The sequence below is a fragment of the Mus pahari genome, chromosome 7 (genome assembly GCF_900095145.1).
Source record: "Mus pahari chromosome 7, PAHARI_EIJ_v1.1, whole genome shotgun sequence".
NCBI classification, from domain to species: Eukaryota; Metazoa; Chordata; class Mammalia; order Rodentia; family Muridae; genus Mus; species Mus pahari.
In genome coordinates, this window is record NC_034596.1 from 79,939,936 (window position 1) to 79,962,082 (window position 22,147).

At 52.2% G+C, this 22,147-nt stretch overlaps 1 protein-coding gene across 1 annotated transcript in view; it reads right to left on the minus strand.

Moving 5' to 3' along the window:
* Window positions 1-184: 184 nt before the first annotated feature.
* Ltbp2 (latent transforming growth factor beta binding protein 2) overlaps window positions 185-22,147 on the minus strand; it is a 92,783-nt gene continuing 70,820 nt past the window's right edge. Inside the window, exons 16-36 of the mRNA XM_029541020.1 lie at window positions 21,780-21,908; window positions 20,998-21,126; window positions 16,670-16,789; window positions 12,203-12,322; window positions 11,132-11,254; window positions 10,803-10,928; window positions 10,146-10,271; window positions 8,969-9,091; window positions 8,745-8,870; window positions 8,171-8,293; window positions 7,437-7,568; window positions 6,933-7,058; window positions 6,252-6,395; window positions 5,232-5,423; window positions 4,704-4,787; window positions 3,269-3,397; window positions 2,887-3,024; window positions 2,640-2,807; window positions 2,112-2,393; window positions 1,664-1,813; window positions 185-1,317 (exon numbers count right to left, since the gene is read on the minus strand). Of these exons, the coding sequence (XP_029396880.1) occupies window positions 1,172-1,317; window positions 1,664-1,813; window positions 2,112-2,393; window positions 2,640-2,807; window positions 2,887-3,024; window positions 3,269-3,397; window positions 4,704-4,787; window positions 5,232-5,423; window positions 6,252-6,395; window positions 6,933-7,058; window positions 7,437-7,568; window positions 8,171-8,293; window positions 8,745-8,870; window positions 8,969-9,091; window positions 10,146-10,271; window positions 10,803-10,928; window positions 11,132-11,254; window positions 12,203-12,322; window positions 16,670-16,789; window positions 20,998-21,126; window positions 21,780-21,908 (2,936 nt within the window). The 3' untranslated portion in view covers window positions 185-1,171. The remainder of the gene's footprint in view (window positions 1,318-1,663; window positions 1,814-2,111; window positions 2,394-2,639; window positions 2,808-2,886; window positions 3,025-3,268; window positions 3,398-4,703; window positions 4,788-5,231; window positions 5,424-6,251; window positions 6,396-6,932; window positions 7,059-7,436; window positions 7,569-8,170; window positions 8,294-8,744; window positions 8,871-8,968; window positions 9,092-10,145; window positions 10,272-10,802; window positions 10,929-11,131; window positions 11,255-12,202; window positions 12,323-16,669; window positions 16,790-20,997; window positions 21,127-21,779; window positions 21,909-22,147) is intronic.

Here is a 22,147-nt window from a genome sequence, read left to right on the forward strand (position 1 = left end):
CAGAGCTGCACTGCCCTGGAGCCCAGTTACACAACTGGACGTGGAACACATGCAGGCCCACCTCTAATCTGATCCTTAGATTTAACCAGTGTGATAAAGATGGCATAATAGGAAATAAAAACTGCACAAAAGGGTCCAGATGAACATTTTATTCCCCCATGCTAGCTTGTATGCAAGTGCATTTCAGAGGGAACAAGGGCAAGTGCTTCTGAGTGGAGGAGATAAACAACTTTGAAAACCTGGCCTCCTCTGCCAAGAGCAGCTGAAAAGGAGACCTTTATATTGTTAGCCCATCTATTTGGGTTTCCCCGTAGGGATAGATGTGCCTAAGAAAGGCCTTTGCAGATGGGTGCCAGAGCTTGTGACAAGCCTCACTGCAGGCACACAGAGGCTCTAAGGGGCTTCAAGTACTTATTTGCCCAAAGCAACTAGGTGTTTTTAGATTTGTCTAACTCTTGGCTTCTTTTGTATTAGCTCGCCATGTTTTCTGTATCACTCTCTTGCCGCAATTTCTCAGGCTCACTGTTCCTCTTCCTTTGTATTTCTTACACTCAGTGAGTATTAGCCTTCATCCTCTGAGATGAGGGAAACTGGTCCCTTTTTGGGGCCCCAGAACTGTCTAAGGGATGGAGATATGGCAAAAAGAGCTCATGCCAGCTTGGCCGAGTGGTGGTGTTGGTTCTGAGAGGTGACACAGGAGCTACTCCCCAAACCCTCTCTTGCTCCACTGATTGTGAAGAGGCCATTCCCAGGTGGATGTAGCCACTGTCCCCGTTACAGAACCATTAGGATGATGTGTGGATCACAGCTGGAAAGGGGTGCTTGCAATGTTTGCACAGCCTAAGAGCACAGCCTGACGAGTGCCCTATAGTGTGGTCCCCGGGACAGACTGGTGGGCGGTGTCTCACGGCCAGTGGCTGAAGCATTAAGATATTTGTGGTGTCTAAGCCAAGCAATGGCATAGAGGCAGTGACAGAAGCTCACACCCAGACTTAAGCTGGAAGAGATAAAAAGTTGGCAAGGCTGGCAGAACTGGGCTCCAGAGCCCTGGCCTGATGTCATCACGTTATCTTCCCAGCCGCGATGTCTTCCCAGCTAGGGAAGCAATCTTAAGTCCACAGCCTATGGCTGAAGCCATTTCCAGATAGCTGCCCACAGCAACCCCTCACTTCTACTCCTTGGCCGCGCAGTGTGGGGGGCCTGGCTCTGCCACGTAACCCGGGGAACAGTGGCAGCGATAGGAACCCTCGGTGTTCTCACAGTGACCGTGTGCACAGAGTGCTGCAGGCCCGTTCAAGTCTTCACACTCGTTCACATCTATGGAAGCAAAGAAGAAAGCTGCAGGGGTCTCTGGGTCCCTCTAGCCACCAGCCCCTTCCCCCTTCTCTGGATATGACACCCAAAGGCCCCCTCTTCGGACCCCCCCGCCTCATCAGGCCACCCCAAACAAGCCAACTAAGGGACAAAACCCAAGAAGCAGTCATCTTAGCATGCCCAAGACTATGCCTTCATGTCTTTGCTTCTCTTCTGCGGAGGATCGGCCATTAAACCTGTCTTTGGGGCTTCCACTTTCACTAGCTTGACACGCCACCACTAGGGGGCAGCAGCGTGTTTCCCGGCTGCCCTAGTCGGAGTCCTGTGGTTCTCACTGCTCCAAACTCACCCACACAGGCCATGTGGGCGGCATCCAGCTGGAAGCCTTCAAAGCAGTCACAAGTGTAGCCCTCCCGCACACGCACGCAGCGGCCATTCTCACAGCCATTCAGGATGCCACATTCCTCAGCCTGAAGGCCTTCGAAGGAGGCCAGGGGTTCTAAGAGAGGGTCAGAAAGAAGAAGGCTGAGGCCTGAGGGTGTAGATCCCAGTGTCTCTCACCCTACACCCTCCAGTACAAAGGTGGTCTGTGTTGCGGGCCGAGGGTGGGGTTGTCAGTGGATGGTAACAGCCCTACAGAACGACACTGCAACAAAGGTCACACTCTCCTGAAGGTTTGGGGTGACCGCTTGGCTGCCTGTGTCCAGTGTCTTTCTCCTCCCCTGTCCTCACCTGCCAGGCAGGTGGAGGGGGGGTGGACAGCAGGGCGTGGCTCTTCTCCAGTTTGCTCCAAGTACCTGGGTGGCTGGTTAGATAGTGAGGCTGAAGTTCAGAGGGCTGCAGAGGAGGCTCAAGGATGGCTGTGCTGTCTCCCAGGTGTCTGGCTGGGTTGGAGAAGGGAGGCTCAGGGGCCGTGTCCTCGGGGCCCAGGTAGTTATAGAAGGGGGCCCCTTCCGGGCCGTAGAGGTTTTCAGGCAGATCGTCCGGACCAGGGCCATACTCATAGCCTGGCCGGAAGTGGATCCCTGCTCCCCGCTCTGCCTCAATCCGAGCCACGTTGCACAGCTGAGCATAGACCTCTGTTGGGGAGGAGGGAGAATGGTGGGTGCGGGGGGTTTTAGTTCCTGCTAGCTGAAGCTCAGTGAGTTGGCTCAGCTCTTGGCCCAAGAGGAGAACACATGGGGGGTCCCTGACCATGCCTGCGCCTTTCTTTGTCCTGAATGACGTGGATAAAGGGCAAGGCCTGGGCCTCCCAATTGCTCTCTTTTCAGGGGGATAGTACGCGCTTCCCAGAGCTATGCCCAGATCTGCAGGTACCCTCTTACCAGAGCTCCTGGGTGGGCACAGAGCGCATTGCTGGCTCCAGGCCTCCCCATCTTGGCAGCAGCATTCTGTATAGGTCGTATGGTGCCCACGCAAAGGCTGGCTGCACACATCATTGGTGACTTTTTTCCAGCAGATGTCCATGTGGATGTCATGGTCAGGGAAGTCCTCTGGTGGCACACACCCCAGAAGACTGTGAGTCCCAGGCCAGGTCTGTACCCCCTGATGCCCACACCCCCATCTACTCACCTGTGCTGCCGGTGCTGTTCACACAGCGCTGCCCGCTGAGGTCTAGGGTGAGGGGGGGACTGCAGAAGCAATGGAAGGAACCTTCTGTGTTCACACACTCACCGTTCTCACAGGCCAGGTCCTGGCATTCGTCGTGATCTGTGGTGTGAGGAGAAAGTGGAGAAGGGCCAGAAGTGAACTTTTGACAATGCTCACAGAAGGGTTTGTCTAAGGAGGCCCAAGGAGATGTCCACCCTGGAAGGGCTCTCTCTAGGGACCATCTCTGACAGGCTAGAACTGCCCTTGCCTCAGACCCGCCTGCTGCAGTGGGCATCTTTCCCAGGAAGGGGGACTCTTAGCAAGAGTGGGACTAAGGATTAGCAGGGCCCACATGAGTCCTCACCCTGGCACTTCCTGCTGGAGGCATCATAGTGGTAGCCAGGGTTGCACAGGCAAATGTAGCCAGGCACTGTGTTGAGGCATCGGCCATTCTGGCAGAGAGCAGGCCCAAACAGTACACACTCATCGGCATCTGCAGGAGGACAAAGTGAGGCGAGGGGGTGGGGGTGGGGGGAGACAGGGCGGGAAGGGGTACTTATAGTCAGAGGCTCTACATCCAGCCCTCCGAGTGAGATGGGTAAGTTGCTTAGGTTCTTCTTGCCTCAGTTTCTCCTCTAAAATACTGCTTAACCTCCTTCAATTGTAATGAGGATTAAGATATGCTAATACCCATAAAACACTTTAAATAGCACTTGACACAAAGCAAGCACTCAAGACAAGCCCCTTGGTGTCCAGTGGGAGAGTGCAGGAAGCCATTGGCTTCAGTTCCAGCAACACACACACATACACACAGGTACATGCACTCACACACATGCACACATATGCACACGTCACACATAGACAGTTGTGCGCACACACACATGCTCACACTTACACTCACGCACACACTTTTTGTTCCCATTATTTCCTTCTCAGGACTAGCTTTCTGAATAAGGCACTGTACTGGCTAGTTTTGTGTCAACTTGACACAGCTGGAGTTATCACAGAGAAAGGAGCTTCAGTTGGGGAAATGCCCCCATGAGATCCAGCTGTGGGGCATTTTCTCAATTAGTGATCAAGGGGGAGAGGCCCCTTGTGGGTGGGACCATCTCTGGGCTGGTAGTCTTGGGTTCTATAAGAGACCAGGCTGAGTAAGCCAGGGGAAGCAAGCCAGTAAAGAACATCCCTCTATGGCCTCTGCATCAGCTCCTGCTTCTTGACCTGCTTGAGTTCCAGTCCTGACTTCCTTGGTGATGAACAGCAATATGGAAGTGTAAGCTGAAATAACCCTTTCCTCCCCAACTTGCTTCTTGGTCATGATGTTTGTGCAGGAATAGAAACCCTGACTAAGACAGGCACCAAGGGATCCAGTACCCGAAACTCTCCAAGACTATGAGCTCCCCAAGGTTTCTGCTTTGGTGAGTGGAGCCAGAGAGACAGCTACTGTCCTGACCTGGGTGGCAGTGCAATACCTACCCCAGTCTGTCCTTGTGTTCGGGCATGGTGGTGGTGAGGTTAAACACCATAGTGCACCCTCTAGACTTGAGGGCACAGGGGAACTGAGCTCAGGGTCATGCAAACACTCCAGGAGCATCTTGGCTAAAACTTTCCAGATAAAAATATCGGGGCTGGAAAAGCCCCAGAGCCCAAAAGACAAAAGCCACCCAGAAGCTGGAGCTGGGTGTAAAGACAGAAGCCACCCAGAAGCGGGAGCTGGGTGTAGGACTTCCTGGGGCCACATAGAGGACAAGGACACTCTGGAAGTGGACTTTGAGGAGGAGAGTGTTGGGGACGCTCACCTGTATACATGGTTTGTCCAAATGTCCAGGCTCCTTCCACTGGGATATAACCTTGACCACTGGGGCAGAGCCCACTGAATTCAACTGTGTACGAAGGCATTCAAGCAAAGAGAGAACATATCATGTCTCCCTACCTCCAATTTTTTGTTTTGATTTTTGTCTTTTTTTTTTTTTTTTTTTTTGAGACAGGATTTATTTCTATAGAGCCCTGGCTGTCCTGGAACTTACTCTATAGACCAGGTTGGCCTTCAACTCACAAGAGATCCACCTGCCTCTGCCTTCCAAGTACTGTGATTAAAGGCATGTGCCACCACTGCCCTGCCCTACCCCCATTTTTAAGGGTTTAATTATATAATGGAGGCTGGCCTGGATCTGTGCTTTGTAGCTCAGGCTTGTCTCAAACTCCTGATCTTTCTGCTTTAGCCTGGAATTACAGGCACATGCCATCACCCCTGGCTCCTTCCCCCTCCCCTTTAGTATCACACTGCAAACTGACCCTAAGAGTCTTTGCCACCCTAGAGGCCTTACCTGAGTCCTCAGATGGGCAGGGCTCACAGGCCTTCCCCCATCTGGTACCCTGAGTGCAGCAGCACTCGGCCTGTGTGGAGTTATGGCCCAGGATTTGAGAGCAGGGAGGACTGCCATTGTGTTCAGAGTAGCATTCCATGCGGATAAGGCTTGGAGCCTGGTCCTCTGTCTGGACGTCTGGGATTCTCCGAGCTGAGTGTGACAGAAGCCCCCTATGACAGTCTGTTCATGACCCTTTGAGGCATCCCTGCCCTCAGGTTGATCTTTTAAACTTGGTGTCTCTAGAGAACCTTGTGGTGTACAGTATCTCATGGGGTACCCTTAGCATCCCTAGGGGTGGCTTGTGTTGTCATTCCCCTACCACAAAGCCATTGCATCTCAGAAGTTACATTTAAGGAGTTATTAAGGGGTGAAATGGGACTCTGACTCCAGTGCCTCTGATGTCCAAGGCCCTGATGTTTCTAATGTACTACTTGCCAACAACCCCCATGGGCAATCCCCATCTCTGGCATACCATATGAGCATCCTTCTGGTCCCTTCTGCCTCTCAGGGACCCCAAGTGCTTCTCCCCTCCATTTTTCCTTACAAAGTTCCCCTTACTTTTTTCCAAGTCACTGAAGCCAGCTGAGTTATGGTCTAGCCTGGGGTAGAGTAGCAATGAGAAGGGTAGGGTCCAGCTTAGCTTAACGTCAAGGCCTCCTTAATCTAAAAGACCCATTCAAGGCTTGGGTGGGCTCAGGTAGGTTCTCTGTAACAAACTCAGAGGTCCCCTGGAGGGCTATTCTAGGTGACAGAGCACCTGAATTCCCCTCAGTCATCCTAGCCACTCAGTGGGAATGCTGTCTGGCATGTGCTGGCAAGTGTGGCCCTTAGACTCCTGTCCTCTCTGTCATCCAACTGTAACCCACACCCCAACACTGGCCCACTGAACTCTACTAAGAGGCAGGAGCTGGGATGGCTTTCATAAGCCGGAGTCCTTATGGAAAGTGGCAGGAAAGGAAGGGACCTCCCAGGTCTCACCTCCAGTTGCCCGAGGACGGCAGTGTCCTTCTTCCGCATCATACTCCTCAAGGTCACTGGCACAAAGGCACAGGAAGGAGCCTTCCACGTTCTCACAGAGCGCCTCCCCACACACTGCCAGCATGAGCTCACACTCGTTCACATCTGCCAGGCATGAGGACAGAGAGGAGGACGCGAGTGCACCCTGCCCGTGGCTCCAGCCCACGCAGGCAGGTTCTTGTCCCCCAAGAGGACCACGCTCGGAGGAAGCCAACGTGGATGCGGATTATCGGGAAGGGGGCCTGGTGGGTAGAGGGTGTGGTGTGGAATAGAGAAGAGGGGTTGCTGAAAATGGTTATGAAAGCAAACAAAGAGGACAGTTCCCTCCTCTGGGTGTCTCGTGTCCTCGAGCTCTCTAGGGAAGTGAGTGGGACAGGAGGTCCCTTCTTTGTTTGCTCCCTCTGCAGCAGGACTGGCCTTCCTTCCTACTCGCCCAGCAGCCATGCTAGCCAGAGGGGAAATATCCCTCCCTTGTGATTTCCACTATCACCCTTTGGGGTCCTATCATGGAGCCCCGGAAACATGAATGTGTCTGGAGAGGGCCCTAATACTTCCTTTCAAGAAAGACAACCACTGGTGGAAATGAGAAGGGTCCCAGTGTCTTTCCTAGCCCAGCCCTGGGGTAGCGAGCAGGCGACTCACCAACACACTCCCAGCCTGACGGTGAGGTCTCGAAGCCCTGGTCACACAGGCAGCGGAAGGAGCCATCCGTATTATCACAGAAGCCATGGTTCCCACACACAGTGTCATTGGCACATTCATCTATGTCTGAGGGATAATGGGGACCAGGGTGGAGGGTATGCATACTCCCTATGTTTTCAGGGAGTATTTATTTATCTGTTCTATTAACACCAAGATTTGAAAACAAACAACAATAACAACAAAAACAACCCCTGGACACAGCACGAGAAACCCCTAATTCTAACATTCCTCTTTAATTTTTGTGTAAGCGTCACTGTATGGAAAATACACAAATTTCAAAGGAGTGCCCAAACAGTGTTCTTGGGAGAAATTGCTTCCACTTCAATGAAGGAAAATCTAGCTGTCGTCGGTCTCCTCACGCCCCCCCCCCCGCCTCCCCAGCCCTCCTCGGCCCTCCTTGGCCCTCCTCGGCCCTCCAGCCCCGACCTCCATCTTCTTACTCACCAATGCAGTCTCCATTTGGCGCCACGTAGAAGCCAGGCTGGCAGCCCAGGACACAGCGGTAGGAACCAGGACTGTTCTCACACCTCCAGGCTCCGCACACGGGGTCTTCACGGTCCTCACACTCATCAATATCTGTCCCCAGAGCCATGAGAGGGGGCAGATGTGTGGGTCAGGTCACTGCTCCGACCCCACCTTGCTGACGTTACAAGCTCAAATCCCTCTGCTTCTGAGGTCCCTTTCAAGTCACTGTGCTCACCCCAAGCAGATGCACTCAGGATAGTTTCCCCTGACCCAGCAGGGCCAAGCATCTAGGAAGACAACTACACACCACTTGGGAAGCTCTGAGAGCGAGCGTGCTCAGCCTCCTCTGGGCCATTTTCACCCCAGTGAGAATCAGGGAGCTTTCTTCAATAGCTATCTCCCTTACCAATGTCAAGATGGTCTGTAACCATCTGTCCTACCAAACGACGTTGAACATAGCAGGTGTTTGGTATCTGCTGAACGTATTTGGCCTTTAAAACTAGATGGTGGGCTCTGCTGATATAAAGATTATTGTCTTTATCATGCCAGCCTCGGGCATCAGAATCTCAATAAATACAGTACACTTTGGATCCTGTAGAAAATGCTTTACTTCCTGAGAAGCTGTGTTCATCGTCCCAGGGAGCTAATGAGAACATGGGGACAGAGGCGGACAGAAGTAAAGCCGAGCCCCACCCAGTCCCTAGAGTCCTTACCCACACATTCTCTGCTGTCTGGGGAGGGCTGGAAGCCAGTCTCACACAGACAGCTGAAGGAGCCCTCTGTGTTGACACAGTGTCCTCCCGGACATGCGTCTGTGGCTGCACATTCATCAACATCTAGGATAGAGATACCAGTGAGCAGATGCAGCTAGGGTCTCCTTAGAACTTGCTAGAGCCCCAAGCAGCTTTCTTCGGACCTCAAGGAACCCACAGGAGAGCGAGGGAGAAGCTCAGAGTAGGAGGATCAAGGGGACAGTCCAGCACCAGGAACCTGAGGCCACACTGTGGGGAGGGCTCTAGTGTGGGGTGGGGTGGGGGTGGGGACTCTGTCAGCAGGAGAAAGGGAACACTGAGACCCTGGAGAGCATGCATGTCTGCCACAGGCACCACAGAGGGTCCTCTGACTGACTCTAGGCATTTCCCGGATCTTTCACATCTCCCCGGTCCTCCCCAGCCCCGGATGGGCAATGGGCATGCTGTTCACTTCAGTATGGGTATTCAGAAGGGACTCTGATCTAGACACCAGCCCTGCTGGTGGACCTTAGACATGGCCACGCTGGCTTCTTACCCTGGCATCTGGTGCCCCCCTCAGCACTAGCAAAGCCGGGTGCACAGAGGCAGAAGAAGGACCCCGGGCTGTTGAGGCACTCGCCATGAGGAGCACAGTGCTCTTCCCCAACACACTCATTCACATCTGCAGGGGAAGGTGGGAAGGGAGTGTCTGTAAGGATGCCCTCACCTCTGCAAGACACTCACTGTCCCCAGCTTCTGATGGGAGACTTGGGTACTCACCCTCACATATGGTGCCATTGGCCAGCTGGAAGCCCCGGGGACAGAGGCACTGGTAGGAACCTTCTGTGTTCTTGCACTCACCTCCCAGGCAGCTGTTCTGGGGACCGTCACACTCATCCACATCTGTAAGGCCACAGGGAGAGACCTATCACCTGCCTGAGGGGACTGGACCTGTGATGTTTCTCTCTTTTCCCAGAGCAGCACAGCTGGGAGAAGCTCAGGAGAGGACCACGGGGAGAAGGATGACAAGAGATCTTTCCATTTGGTCTAGCCTTGGCTGGGTTCCTTTCTTGCCCAACAGTCCTGGCCTAGGGAAACCCAAGCCTCCTTCCCCTGTCTTGGGCTAAGAAGCAATGGGAAATGAATCAAGGAAACAGACACCTGGAGCCTGAGACAGTAACAGAAACTCTTATTTTGCTTGTTTGTAAGTTTGTTTTGAGATAGGATCTCATGTAGTTAGCACTGGCCTTGCCTCCAAGATGGCCAGGGATGACCTTGTCCTAATCCTCTTGTTTCTACCTCCTAAATGCCAGAGTTACAATCGTGGATCATCACAGCTGTCCTGCCTGCCCCCCCACCCCTACATCCCTTCTCTCGCTAAGCAGCCCCGGTTGGCCTTGGACTTTGCATCATCCTGACAGGGTCACTCGATTCTTAGGATTATAGGCATATTAACACCATGGGGAAGCACAACGGACACTCTAGAATTGTGGTTCTCAACCTTCCTAATGCTGTAACCCTTTAATACAGTTCCTCATGTGGTGACCCCAAATCATATAATTATTTCACTTCAACTTCATAACTGTAACTTTGCTACTATTATGAATCATAATGCAAATATCTGATATGCAGGATATCTGATATGCCTCCTCCGTGAAAGGGTCATTTGACCCCCAAAGGGGTCGAGACCCACAGGCTGAGAACCACTGCTCTAGAAGCTTATAATAGGGTGTCACTCAGTCTAGGCCAAGGCCCAAGGAACCACATGTGTCTCGTGTTTCTTGTTATCCCTCAGTGCTCCAGAGACACTGCAGCCTGCACACCAGTGCCTTCATGGTGTGTGTGTGTGTGTGTGTGTGTGTGTGTGTATGTGTGTGTTTCTTGATCCTTCTTGTATAGGCTTGGTTAGTCTACTATATTCCATCTGCACTCTCCCCACAGGGGAGAGGTCTCTTACCTTCGCATCTGTTGCCCAGGGGGTTGGGCCGGTAGCCCCTGTCACAGTCCTTGCAGGAGAAGGAGCCCACAGTGTTGGTGCAGACACCTGTGGGGCAGACTCCAGGGAAGGCACATTCATCCAGGTCTAGGCAGAGAGACAATTGTGACCATGGACCCAGTCCCAGCAATGAAGCCTTCCCTCACTACACCTCTCGCCCATTTGGATCTCCAGAGAAGGGCAAGCCTTGGCCATATTCTATAAGGCAACCTCATACTTCCTTCCTAGAAAACTCCTTGTGTAGCCATACCTCCAGCTTCCCTCTTTTGAGAGACAGTGTTGTGTAGCTCTGGCTGGCCTTAAACTCATTCTGTACTTAAGGCTGGCCTTGAACTCCAGATCCTTCTGCCCCCAACCCCCAAGTCCTGGGATCATAGTCATCATGTGAAGTCACCGTAGGTGACTTTAGCTTCCTTCTTGTCTCTGTGACCATTTGTCTCATCTCTGAACTTGGAAGTTATGTCAAGTTTGGAAGCTCTCTGAGGCCAAGTCTCCCCAAGTTCCCTCTAACCTAACCCAGAGACTCTCAGGATCAACCCAAGGCTGGAGACAAACAGATGCTATTTAAGAAGGAGGGCAGCCTATATTATGTCCCTCTGTCACCATCTCTCCTATTACCTTCACAGGCAGTGCCATCTTCATTCACCCAGTACCCGCTCTGACAGGCTGAGCAGGTGAAGGAGCCCTCCGAGTTGAGGCAGAGGCCAGTGGGGCACGAGGCTCGGCTGGCGCACTCGTCCACATCTGAAACAGGCCATTGAGTTCTGTATGGGATTCTGCAGGGCAGATATGCCAGAGACTCATAGGTGGGCAGGGAGTGTATAAAGGACAGGTTTTGGCAAAGGGGAGGACAGGCTTTAGGATAATTCAGGGTTGGCATGCAGAGGGAAAGATGCTGGAGACTTGATTTGCCTGCGCCAAGAATTCTGGGCGCTTCATCTTAGTACCTTGACAGCCCTTCTTGTCTGGGGTGACCTCATAGCCTGGCTCACAAGAGCATCTAAAAGAGCCTTCCATGTTGATGCACCGTCCATGGGCACATATCCCAGGGGTCAGACACTCATTGACATCTGTGGATAAAGTCCAAGAGGGTGCACTGGCCTCCTTCTCCTCCTTGCCCTTCTCCCCTCTGTAGGAAGCCTAGATCTTTTCTAGTATGAGCCCATGGAACTGGCCATCAGAGGGAGTGTAGGCCAGTCACTCTTGGAGAGCCACGAAGCCATGCTCCTTGGTCTCATCTAGGCACAGTAGGGCCATACCCTCCTGAGTGTTCCTCAGCCACCCTACACAGTCTTGGAAAATGAACCTACCGAGAACGCTAGAAATGAGGTGTCCAAGACCCCTGACTCATTCCATCCTGAGTCTCATCCTTTCTAGTCTCTTACCTGCCACCCAAACACCCATAGTCCATAACCAAGGAGCAGTCCCAGTATGTGGGCGGGCAGTATGGAGAAAGGCCAGGCTGTGCCTGGGTGGCTGTGGCTGTCTTGAGGGCCTGGGAACCATCTGCCCTCCCCAGAGTCTCAAAGCATCTATTCAAAACACAGCTCCTCCTAGAATCAGAACCTTGGGCCTTTTCCCTGCGGGGGCTGAGGGGAAAGAGCTCTCCTTCCCACTGTCACGGAACTGTTTTGGGAACAAGAAGTGCCACGACTATTCAGTGGGAGATGCTCCTCATACAGTACTTTAGTGTAGCAGAGGGCCTGGTGGTTGGCTTCTCATCCCTGTCAACAGAAGCCAACCACAGGAGCTTCTGGGCCTTTGGGATAGAGCTTCAGAACGGATGTGGCGAGGCAGCAGAGGAGGGCCCCACCCTAGCTGATTCAGAGGGCAGAGTCCCATAACCAAAGCACACCCACATCATGCTCAGCATCGTCTAAGAATCCAGCCGGATGAAGGAGGACAATACCCTCTAAGCTACTTCTGTCTGCCCACCTCTTCCCCTTCCTGTGTGTGGGGTCCACCAGCCACTCCATGGCCAAATGACTCCCCTTAGTGCCTCAGCAATCAGTCCTTACCTACACAGCTCCCACTCTGGCCTACATAGCCCTCCTCACAGGCCAGACAAGTGTAGGAGCCAGGGGAGTTGACGCATCTCCCATCAGGGCAGGTACCAGGGTGACGGCACTCGTCGATATCTATAAAACAACAACCCCTCCCTTGGTCATCTCTGAGAGCCACGACCCATGGGTACTTCATGTCTGCAAATCTTTGACCCTGCCCTGTATGGGGAAATGGATGTCTGTTTTGGTATAGATGAACACTAGGAAAAAATGACTCCCCGCAGTGTGTTCCCAACCCTCCCGTCTTCCCTCCCTCACTGTTCTAGAGCGAAGATTAATGAAAGGACTTAAAGACCCCGCGGGTGGCTGCAGTAGCCAGTGGGTTCTGTTAGCTGTATGAAGTCAGAGAGCTACATGTTTCACACTAGATTGTTTGGGCTGGGCCTTCACATTGCCCTTGGTCAATGCTTAATCCTTTACAAGGGGTGGCTATCTGGGGGACAGCAGTTAGTCAGGCTGTTACCACAGGCCAGCAAGTCACCAAAGGGCTGTGAAGGCCAAGTGCTTCCCCAGCCCAGGAGATGAAGGCTGAGCGTCATTCTTGGGATTGGCAAGGACCCGCCTCGAAGCTAAGTGCAGACTAAAGGGTCGAGGTTGGCAAAGCTCTGCTTTTCTTCTAGCTGATAGACACAGGGTCTCAGGACTCAGTCGAGATCCAGGCCCAGGCTGCAAGGCTGAGCCTGGGTACTAACGGGGCAGGCAGGGGAGAGGGGCTAAGGAGAGGGAGTGACAGCAAGAAGAGAAGCTTTGCCCAAGGAGCCAAGTGCAGGGTTCTTCACTAGTGACTTGCCTGTCAGGGATTCCAGCATCCAGGGGAAGAACCGAGGGAGAGAGGTCATACCACAGGGACTAAACTCTGGGTCACAACCACAGGAGAACAATATGCTCTTCTGGCACAAATATCAAAATGTCTGGCCACCAGGTTGGCCAAGCTGAAGGAAACAGGAGGATTTATCCTCTTAAATTGACAATTATTCTCTGGGAGAAAGTCCAGCAGCTTAAGCAAGCCAAAAGGGCCTACTGTACAGAAGCAAGACCTATTCAGCACCTATGGGAGTAACACAAGAGACAGGCCAAGGGAGAGAAGCAAGCGTCCTGCAAAAGGACCAAAGTCAGCAGGGAACAGTGCAGAGCAGAGAAGAGTACGGGGTCTGAGGCTCAGGGTAAAAGGGAGGACGAGGGATGGTCTGGTCTGCAGAAGTCAGGAGTCATCATAACTGACCGTCCCAGGGACAAGGGCTTGTCCCTGAGGGTCTGAAAGAAGAGATTATATCCTCAGGTGGTTACTGTGGTGGGTAGCCGCAAAGACACAGTTTCCAAGTAATAAGACTCATCTCTGGAGAGGGAGCAGCCATAAGCCCCAAGCTGGGTTGTCATGACACTAAGCTGAACGAAAGACCTCAGGACCTCCAACTTTGGCCACCCAGGAGACAGTCAGCATCAGACCCGCTGCTCCTGCCTGAGGTATCTGAAGGAAGATGGATAAAGATGGAGCACAGAAGTGGTCCTTCTTCCAGGAATATGAGACTTTGAAGATGGAAAAGAGTGGATTGAGGCAAGAATCCTTCTAATGCCACACTGATTTTTAAAAAAAAAAAAAATAGTTTTAGGACATCAGGCAAGGTAGGACAATTGCATCTGCCAAGAGAAAGGGACCCCTGTCTGTCCTATCTACACTGTGTCGGGAACACTTGCAGAGGGTGTTTGTAGCACTGGATGCTGGCATTTAGATGTGGGATTCACTAATGTTCAGAGTATAGCCTACCTCTTCATTTTCATGTATGTTTTTACTTCCTGGTCCCTTGTGTTTGAGTGATACCGTGGTGATAGCCAATAAGGTATAAGGGATATGATGTGCATAGCTTATGAACCAAAGCATTTTGTTGTATGCCAGCCTCAAGTATCTTCTTTCTTTCTTTAGCGGGGACTAGGCACATCCCAGACACTGGTTAGGAACGTTTTAGTGCCAGTTAGGAAGCATGGGTTAGAGTTCTCACTGACTCTTGATAGACACCCATCACTGATGAGCTGGAAGCTTGACTGTGTTCTCTATAACTCATTTCAGGGCTGTTTATTAGTGAAGCACAACCTAGTGCAAGTTGTTATGTTACATTCAGCTTTCTTCTTGGATGAGAGCCCCAGGGCCTGACAACAGTAATGTTAACATGTGAGGTGTCTGTCAGTGAAGAAAAGAGAGAGGTCAGAAGACCAGGCTAGCCCCTCAGTCTTCACCTGAAGGAGGGAAGGCCTTTCCCTTCCTAGAGTGGACAGAACTGAGCCATTGGACAAGCTGATCAAAGGAGGCAGAGGAAAATTCTGGATGGAATGAATTCCATCACCAGATACTCTGAGCCTATGCCGTCTAACTCATGGTAGCTAAACTGTAGACTGTCACTGGGTGGAGATTCTTCTGTCTAGCCCAGAGTTTGGATTTTAACTTAATAATGTGGTATGTTTTGGTAGAGTCCAATATTCTGGTTGGTTTGGGGGAATATTTATTGCTGTATTCCCAGCCCATGGCTAGTATACAGCTGGCACTCAACAGATGTTTGCTGACCAAAAGATGAAATACTGTGCCTAAAATAATACACAAAACCCTCTTAGAAGGCTGCTGAAGAGACCGCCAAAGCGATCCAAGGAATGGTCACACCAGGGTCTAATTTGTGAGGCTGCCATCCATACCCTGGGAGGATCCCCGAGCCTCTCTCCAGGGATCCGTCTCTGCATGGGGAACTGTGAGGGTACCCTTCTGTGTTCCTGATGAGAGTACAAAAGGGGACCGGGAGGTGGGAGCCAGGAGTTCAGGGGACCTTGGGTGAGAGTTGGGGACAGTAAAGGCCCTGGCGGTGTATCGGAGAATCTGCTCTCTGTCCATGGGAACCCAGAGTCCTGGGTGTGACGGAGATGCCATGGAGACTGATGCATAGGCCACAGTCCAGACCTCACAGTCTCTCACCAGAGACCTCAGGCTTCAGTAAAGAGAGTAGCTGCTTCGTTGGAGAAAGAAGAAAGGGAGAGGAAATTGACTGGGCTCCCGGAGAGATGGGCAGGGTCTGTGGTTACTGATGGAAACCTGGAGAATCATACAAACTACATCACTCTTTCAACAGTCCCAGAGTGTCTGCCCAGGGCCAAGACCTCAGCCTGACCTCGCAGATGCGGTGTCTGTCTAGAACCTTTCTTCCGGATGGGACAGAGCCACCCGGAGTAGGACAGGGATGTGGAGGAGTCGGGATATGATAAAGAGAGGGCCTTACAGTGTGCTTGAGCTGGTCTTGAGCATCAGCCCTCTGAGATGAGTGTGGTGATTTCCGTTTCCAAACATGGAACACTAATACAGCCCAGGCCTGTCTACACTGGAGCCTGTGCCTGCCCTTAACACAGACCGGTTCGTGTAAATCCGATCTTTTCAATGTTCTGGCATCTCCTGGCTCATTTCCTTTAGTTTTGCTTTTCTTTTTAGTAAGTCCTGATGTTAAGTGCATAGCCCCGGGATACCCAAAGAGGCTCTCTTACCAAGCACTTAGTGTGGCCAGCTGGTGCATAGGATGGTCCTAGCAAGTGCTGTGCTCACTCTGCATTCTCTTGGACATGCCAGGCTGTCCAGTTTCTAGTAGTTGGATAAGGACAAGGGATGGGTTGCAGCTTTGATTGTGCATAGCTGAGTTTTAGGCAGAAGGGCACTAAGAGGAGAGCCCTGAGGGAAGGCGACACTCTGGGGGTGGGGGGTGAGGACAGTTTGACCCATACCTATAGTTACACTTCTCTACTACTACTTTACTTAGATCTCCCAGGGACCCACACTTCATTTCCATGGTGAAAGGTCTCTCCTTTACAAGGTCCATAGCTCACACGTTACTTCCGGGACCTTCTGAAACCAGGCAAGACTGATGTCAGAGCTGAGAGGACTGTAGCCGATTCAAACCTGTCTGTGAGGAGACTCATTAGCAGTGACCTAGCCCATCTTTTAGCTGTGTATGTGAAAGGGGAGATCTATTTGTTGATCCATTCACTCATCAACTGGCGCTTGTGGGATGCCCAGCACAGGTTGCCTGACGACATGGTCCGTCCTCAGGGAGCTTCTATATTAACAAGTGTCAGCAAGAGGGTTAAAGCTGCCAGAGACATCAGTGAGAGAGAGAGAGAGAGAGAGAGAGAGAGAGAGAGAGAGAGAGAGAGAGAGAGAGAGAGAGAGCACATTTTTAGGATGATGGGGCAGAGGTGTGCAAAGATGTTCATTCCTGTAGTGTTATACAGATTTGTATTTTTCTGCCATGGGGGCAGAGAGAATGCCAACATATCACCCAAAGACAGAAGGGCTCAGGGATTCATAGATACGGCTCTGCCCATAGGCATTGGCTTAGTATCAAGAAACTCAGTGAAGGGCAGACAGAAGGGGAGCTGGTGGAGGTAACTCCTTACCTTGACAATGTCCTTTCCTGACCATGATGTAGCCCCGATCACACTCGCAGTGGTACGAGCCCCGCGTGTTGCTGCATCGCCCACCACTGCACACCCCGGGCTGCTCACACTCATCTATATCTGCAAACACATAGGTAGGATGGTCCTGAGTCAAAGCCAGCCCTGGGGGGCGGGGGGAGGTCCTGAAGCATACTTTCCGGAGGCCAGGGACAAAGCTGCTTAGGCAAGGAAGATACATTCGCTGCAGTCTGATTGCTTGAAGGGATTCCTAGGTCATCTCCCAGACTGGCCAGACTCTGGGGCCCCTTGAGTTCTTTTCTCCCAGGGCTGGCTACTTCTAGGGTCCATGGGAGCCTTTGCAGCTTTCTCCTCCCGATGGAAGAGCTGGGCTTGAGGTCAGGCATCAATCTTTATAGTATGATTCAAAGGGGGGCAGAAGTTCCCCCTGCCCTAGCACTAGCACAGTAGATACTGAGTCTACCGCTACGATTCCTCTTAAGGATGGACCTCCTTAGAAAGACAGGGAGCATTGCAGGCAGCCAGAGATCAGTAAAGCATGGTTTAATATCATTATCTGAATACACTGATACCCCACAATGGCTCTAAAGCCCGATCTTGGTCAGTCACCCCCCCCCATGCCCCCATATATCCCCTTCCCTGGCTCCTTGCTGTCTCCAGTCCTACTAGGAATTTGGCTCACAAACCCTGTCCCAGCCCTGTTGTATGTGCCCACGCTCATTGTTATCATCTTTTTTGGTTGTTGTTTTGGTTTTGGTTTTGTTTTTCAAGTCAAAGTTTCTCTGTGTAGCCCTAGCTGTCCTGGAACTCACGCTGTAGACCAGGCTGGCCTCGAACTCACAGAAACCCACCTGCCTCTGCCGACCAAGTGCCGGGATTAAAGGCGTGCGCCACCACCACCCAGCCCTTGGCGTAATCTCAGCTCTGGTAGATTCCCACAAGCCTGCCTTCCAGATCTCTGTTCTCACGCAAGCCTCTGGCTGGGAGTGCCTGTCCCTTCCCGAGGACCAGCAGATTCCTAGTCCTGGCTCAGACCATGCCTCAGTGTACCTACCAGCTTTGCTCTATGACTACTCCCTGGCTCCACCATCGAAGCCATCATGACCCCTCTCTAGCACAGGTTCAAACACTTCCCAGCGTCCGTGAACAGACCGAGTGAAGGCAAAGAGAGGAACAGAGTGCCTGGCTGGGAGCCAACACAGAAGGAATGTTCGCTAGCATCGCTCCAGCATAAACCTTCGCCTAGAACCCAGTGTGCTCCCGCAGCAGCAATCCTTCCTATTTCACTCCAGTTCTCAGTGGAGTCCCTGGCAGAGCTGCCACGGGCATCCTCCTCGGCCCCCTCGGAGAGCCTGACCTTCAGTATAGGCAGACCCAAGAACCTTCCTGGGAACAACTCTCCCGGGAGTTCAGAAACAGCTGTGCGAGCCCCAGGAAGCTCTACTGCCAAGGGAGGAGAAGGGGGAAGGAACTCCTGGGCAGAGAGAAAAGCAGAAACCTGATGGGAATAACATGGCTGCAGCCAGCAGCACTGCCTAATAAACAGATGGCGCTGGGGAAAGCGGTTTGTAGAGAAAAGTGGAAATGGAGACGTGGGTTCTTGATGGCCCATGCAAAGATGGACCAGCTGGATAAAGCACCCTGGAAAAGGTAGCATCAAGCGTAATGCACAACCTCCTTGTGACGTAATAAAACCACCACGCATAAAAAATAAAGCCATAGGAGGTCAGCGATGGCTCAGTGGGCAAGGGTTTGCCACCCAGGCCAGGAAACCTGACTTTGATCGCCAGAACCCACCTGAGGATGGAGGGGAGAACCCACTCTACTAGGTTGTCCTGACCTCCACATGGACAGACAGCCTTACACAAGTAGAACAGATACAATGTAACAGAATACACAAGCTGCACTGTAAAAACTACACTGGAAAACTAGCAAAAAGATAGGAGTAGGTAAGCAATTCACAGATGAGGAAACCCCAAGGCTAAAGTGCAGAGATACACTTTCTAGAGGGTATGCAAGCTCTTACTTAAATTTTTAATAGATAATTTATGCTTCTACCTAAATTAACTTAAATCTTGTAATAATTTACAATCATTGATTTATACATTATACTCAATGATAGATTTAAGTAATGAAGCACAGCTTCGTGAGACTGGCAAAATTTAGGAAGTGGATGTGAAATTGGATTTGGTCCTTCAAGTGACGGCCAATCCCCAGTGGTAGAAACACTTCGGCTGACCTCAGGTTCCTCCCCTCTACAGCTGTCGGGGCTGGCAGAGACCTCTGGCCACCAGGCTGGCACAGGACAGAGCCTCTTGTCTGGGCCTGGCAATACCATTCCCTGTAGCAGCTGTAATTTACCCAGGGCCAGCTCCCAGAGAGCAGTGCCTCTGGCCACAGCACCTATGGCAGCTTCCTGAAACCTGGAAAGCCCCCATCCCTTGCTTTCCCATGGCTCTGTCACACTACTGTCTGAGTCACCTCCTCCCCGACAGCCAGATGACAGAACCATCTACCCTTAACAAACTTGTCACAGACTGGCCTCGCCTACTGTTACTTCTGCTAACAAGCCCATACTCCATTCACCCTGACGGCATTATTCCCAGGGCACGCGATACTGGCCTATGAAGAAATGGTTGCCTTCCCCTGCCTCCTCCCTCCATTCCAGCTGCTGCTTGAAGAGGATCACGGGAAGCAAGCCACGCCCCGGAGTGGGCGTGACTTCGCGGCTGTGTCCAATGCCACTATAACTAGGTGTTGTGAGCGTTCCAACTCACCTTTCGAAGTTTCATCTGGCAAAGGGTAAGGTGGGAATGAGATCCGCAGGGGTTGGAATGGTGTATAGCAAAGCGCCAGGAGTGACTCTTGGTTTAAGTGCTCACTAAATGGGAGCTGTATTCTACCCCAGCTCAAGTACCTGCTCACGGAAACCTTCCCAAATTCTCTGCTATGTCAGTTGGTTGCTCGTCTAGTCCCCGCAGGGTCGCTACTCTCGCTCATTCAGTTGATTGTCGTCAGAGCTCAGGTACCTGGCCACTCAGTCAGAACCTGAGTACCCACTGAATACTCATGACCGGGTTCGCTCCCGTTCCTGACAGGTTGGGCTTCGCTATCTCCCTTCCTCACATAATGAAAGGAGAGGACTTGGATGGCTTTGGATACTGAAGGCCAGATCCTTGAAATCAGATGTTGAGGAGACTCTGACAAAGAAAGGGTTCATTGCTTCGTGGCCACACAGGGGAACCCATGACCATGGCCAAGCAGCAGAGTAGCTCCAGAAGTGTGAGCCCCACACACAGGTAGTGCAGTTCTCAAGTGAGAACTTCCCAGCTGCCTCTGAGTCTCCAGGCGCCGTGCAGGAGGCGCTTCCTCGTTTCTTCGTGAACTCACTCACAAACGGTGCACAGGAACATTCTATGCTACAAAAGGGGTTGCACAGTGTGCTGGCTAGTTTGTCAACTTGACATAAGCTGAAGTCATCAGAGAGGAGGGAAGCCTCAGTTGAGGAAAAAACCCTCTGTAATCAGGGTTTAAGCAAGACTGTACGGCAGGGCATGTCTTAATTGGTGATTGATGGGAAGGGGCTACCTACTGTGGGTGGTGCCATCTCTGGGCTGGTGGTCCTGGGTTCTATAAGAAAGCAGTTTAAGCGAACCATAGAGACCAGTTCAGTAAGCAGTCCTCCTCTGTGGCCTCTGCATCAGCTCCTGCCTTCCGGTTCCTGCCCTATTTGGGTTCCCTCAAAAGAACTGCAATTCAGGATATGTGAGCCCCCAAACCCCTTTCCTCCACAAGTTCCTTCGAGTCATGGTGTTTCATCACAGCAATAGTAACCCTAACTAAGACACCCAGGAAGCTTGCTTACCAAGAGTTGCCTCTCTGTGGCCGGACCTTCCCAGGACAGATAAAAACCTGCAAGTATCTCCACTGTTGGGCACCAGAACCCTTCTCCCAAATGCACACATGTCCCCTGGTCTGCTGAGAGTCCTCATAGGTGACCTTCATTCCCCAAAAGGAAAGCTTCCTTTTCACCTGAGTCCTGGCCTTCGGTCCCCATCATCAGCCTACTCTTGGCCCTAGCCACAAATCCTTGAGGCCTTTTCAAACATTGCTATTTTTCTGGATCCTTCTTCCTCATAGTCTCAACTTCCCCCCTGGTCAAAGCCAGAGCTCTGTCTTTCTTCCCGAGGCTCTGGTACTCCTCAATGTTAACCCTGGGCATGCCTGGTTCCTCTTCCACCCACACTGTGGGGCCTAGCCAAGAGGTGTTCTCCCATGCCCACTCCAGGCCTAAGGCGGGTGTCACTCACCTTGGCACTCGTGCGTGTCTCCGAGGGTGGCTAGTGTGTAGCCAGGATAGCAGAGGCAGGAGTAGGAGCCCACACTGTTGACACAGCGCCCTCTTCCTTCACAGGGGTTCCTCAGACACTCATTGTCATCTGACCGGAAGGAGGCAGGGAAGGAGGTCATGAAGGCCAGTGTGCCTTTCTCTGGGGACATCTGCCTCCAAACTGCCCCCTCTAGAGAATGGTGCTGTGTGGCACTGAAGGGGTGAGGGAGCATAGGAGGCAGAGACAGAGAAGAAAGTCTCCAAGGCTGACAGCCACAGACCAACCTGCTGGGTCCTTGGTGATGACCAGTGCCCCCCCCTGACTGCTCATTGTCCCCTCCCCTCAGCGATCCCCCAACCACCTCCTTTCTCCTTCACAGCCTGGCATAGCTTACGTTGATGTCGAGTTAGTTGTGTCCACAGAGAGTGGTTTTTTGTTTGGTTTTTTTTTTTAAGATTTATTTATTATATGTTAGTACACTGTAGCTGCCTTCAGACACTCCAGAAGGGGGCGTCAGATCTTGTTACGGATGGTTATGAGCCACCATGTGGTTGCTGGGATTTGAACTCTGGACCTTCCGAAGAGCAATCGGGTGCTCTTACCCACTGAGCCATCTCACCAGCCCCCACAGAGAGTGTTCTAAGCGAACCACCCATAGCATACTACTTGGATCTTGTGTAGCCTGGACTCGTGACTGCATCCCCACACTCTTGTCCTACTTGCTCCCGCCATTCAGCAGGCCCAGGGCACCCAGGAAATACCAGTACAGTAGTCCTGGCTGGGGTGTAGCTGGTAGCCAGGGCTGCAGACACATCTGTATCCATTTGGGAGGCTCACACAGGTCCCAGGGCCACAGATGTTGGAGGCTCCAGCAAAACATGGATCAAAGTCTGTGGAGATGGAGCAAGTAGAGGTTACTGCAGAGTGGAGCATGCTCAAAGGCCGTGGAGCAGGGTGAGGAGAACGCAGGGTTAGGCTCAGTTGCCTCAGAAGCCCACTAAGAGCCCATGCACCCTTAGCAGGCCCTCTCATGCCATCAGATAAAATGGCTTCATAAGACTGGTGGGACCTGCCGGGCGTGGTGGCACACGCCTTTAATCCCAGCACTCGGGAGGCAGAGGCAGGCGGA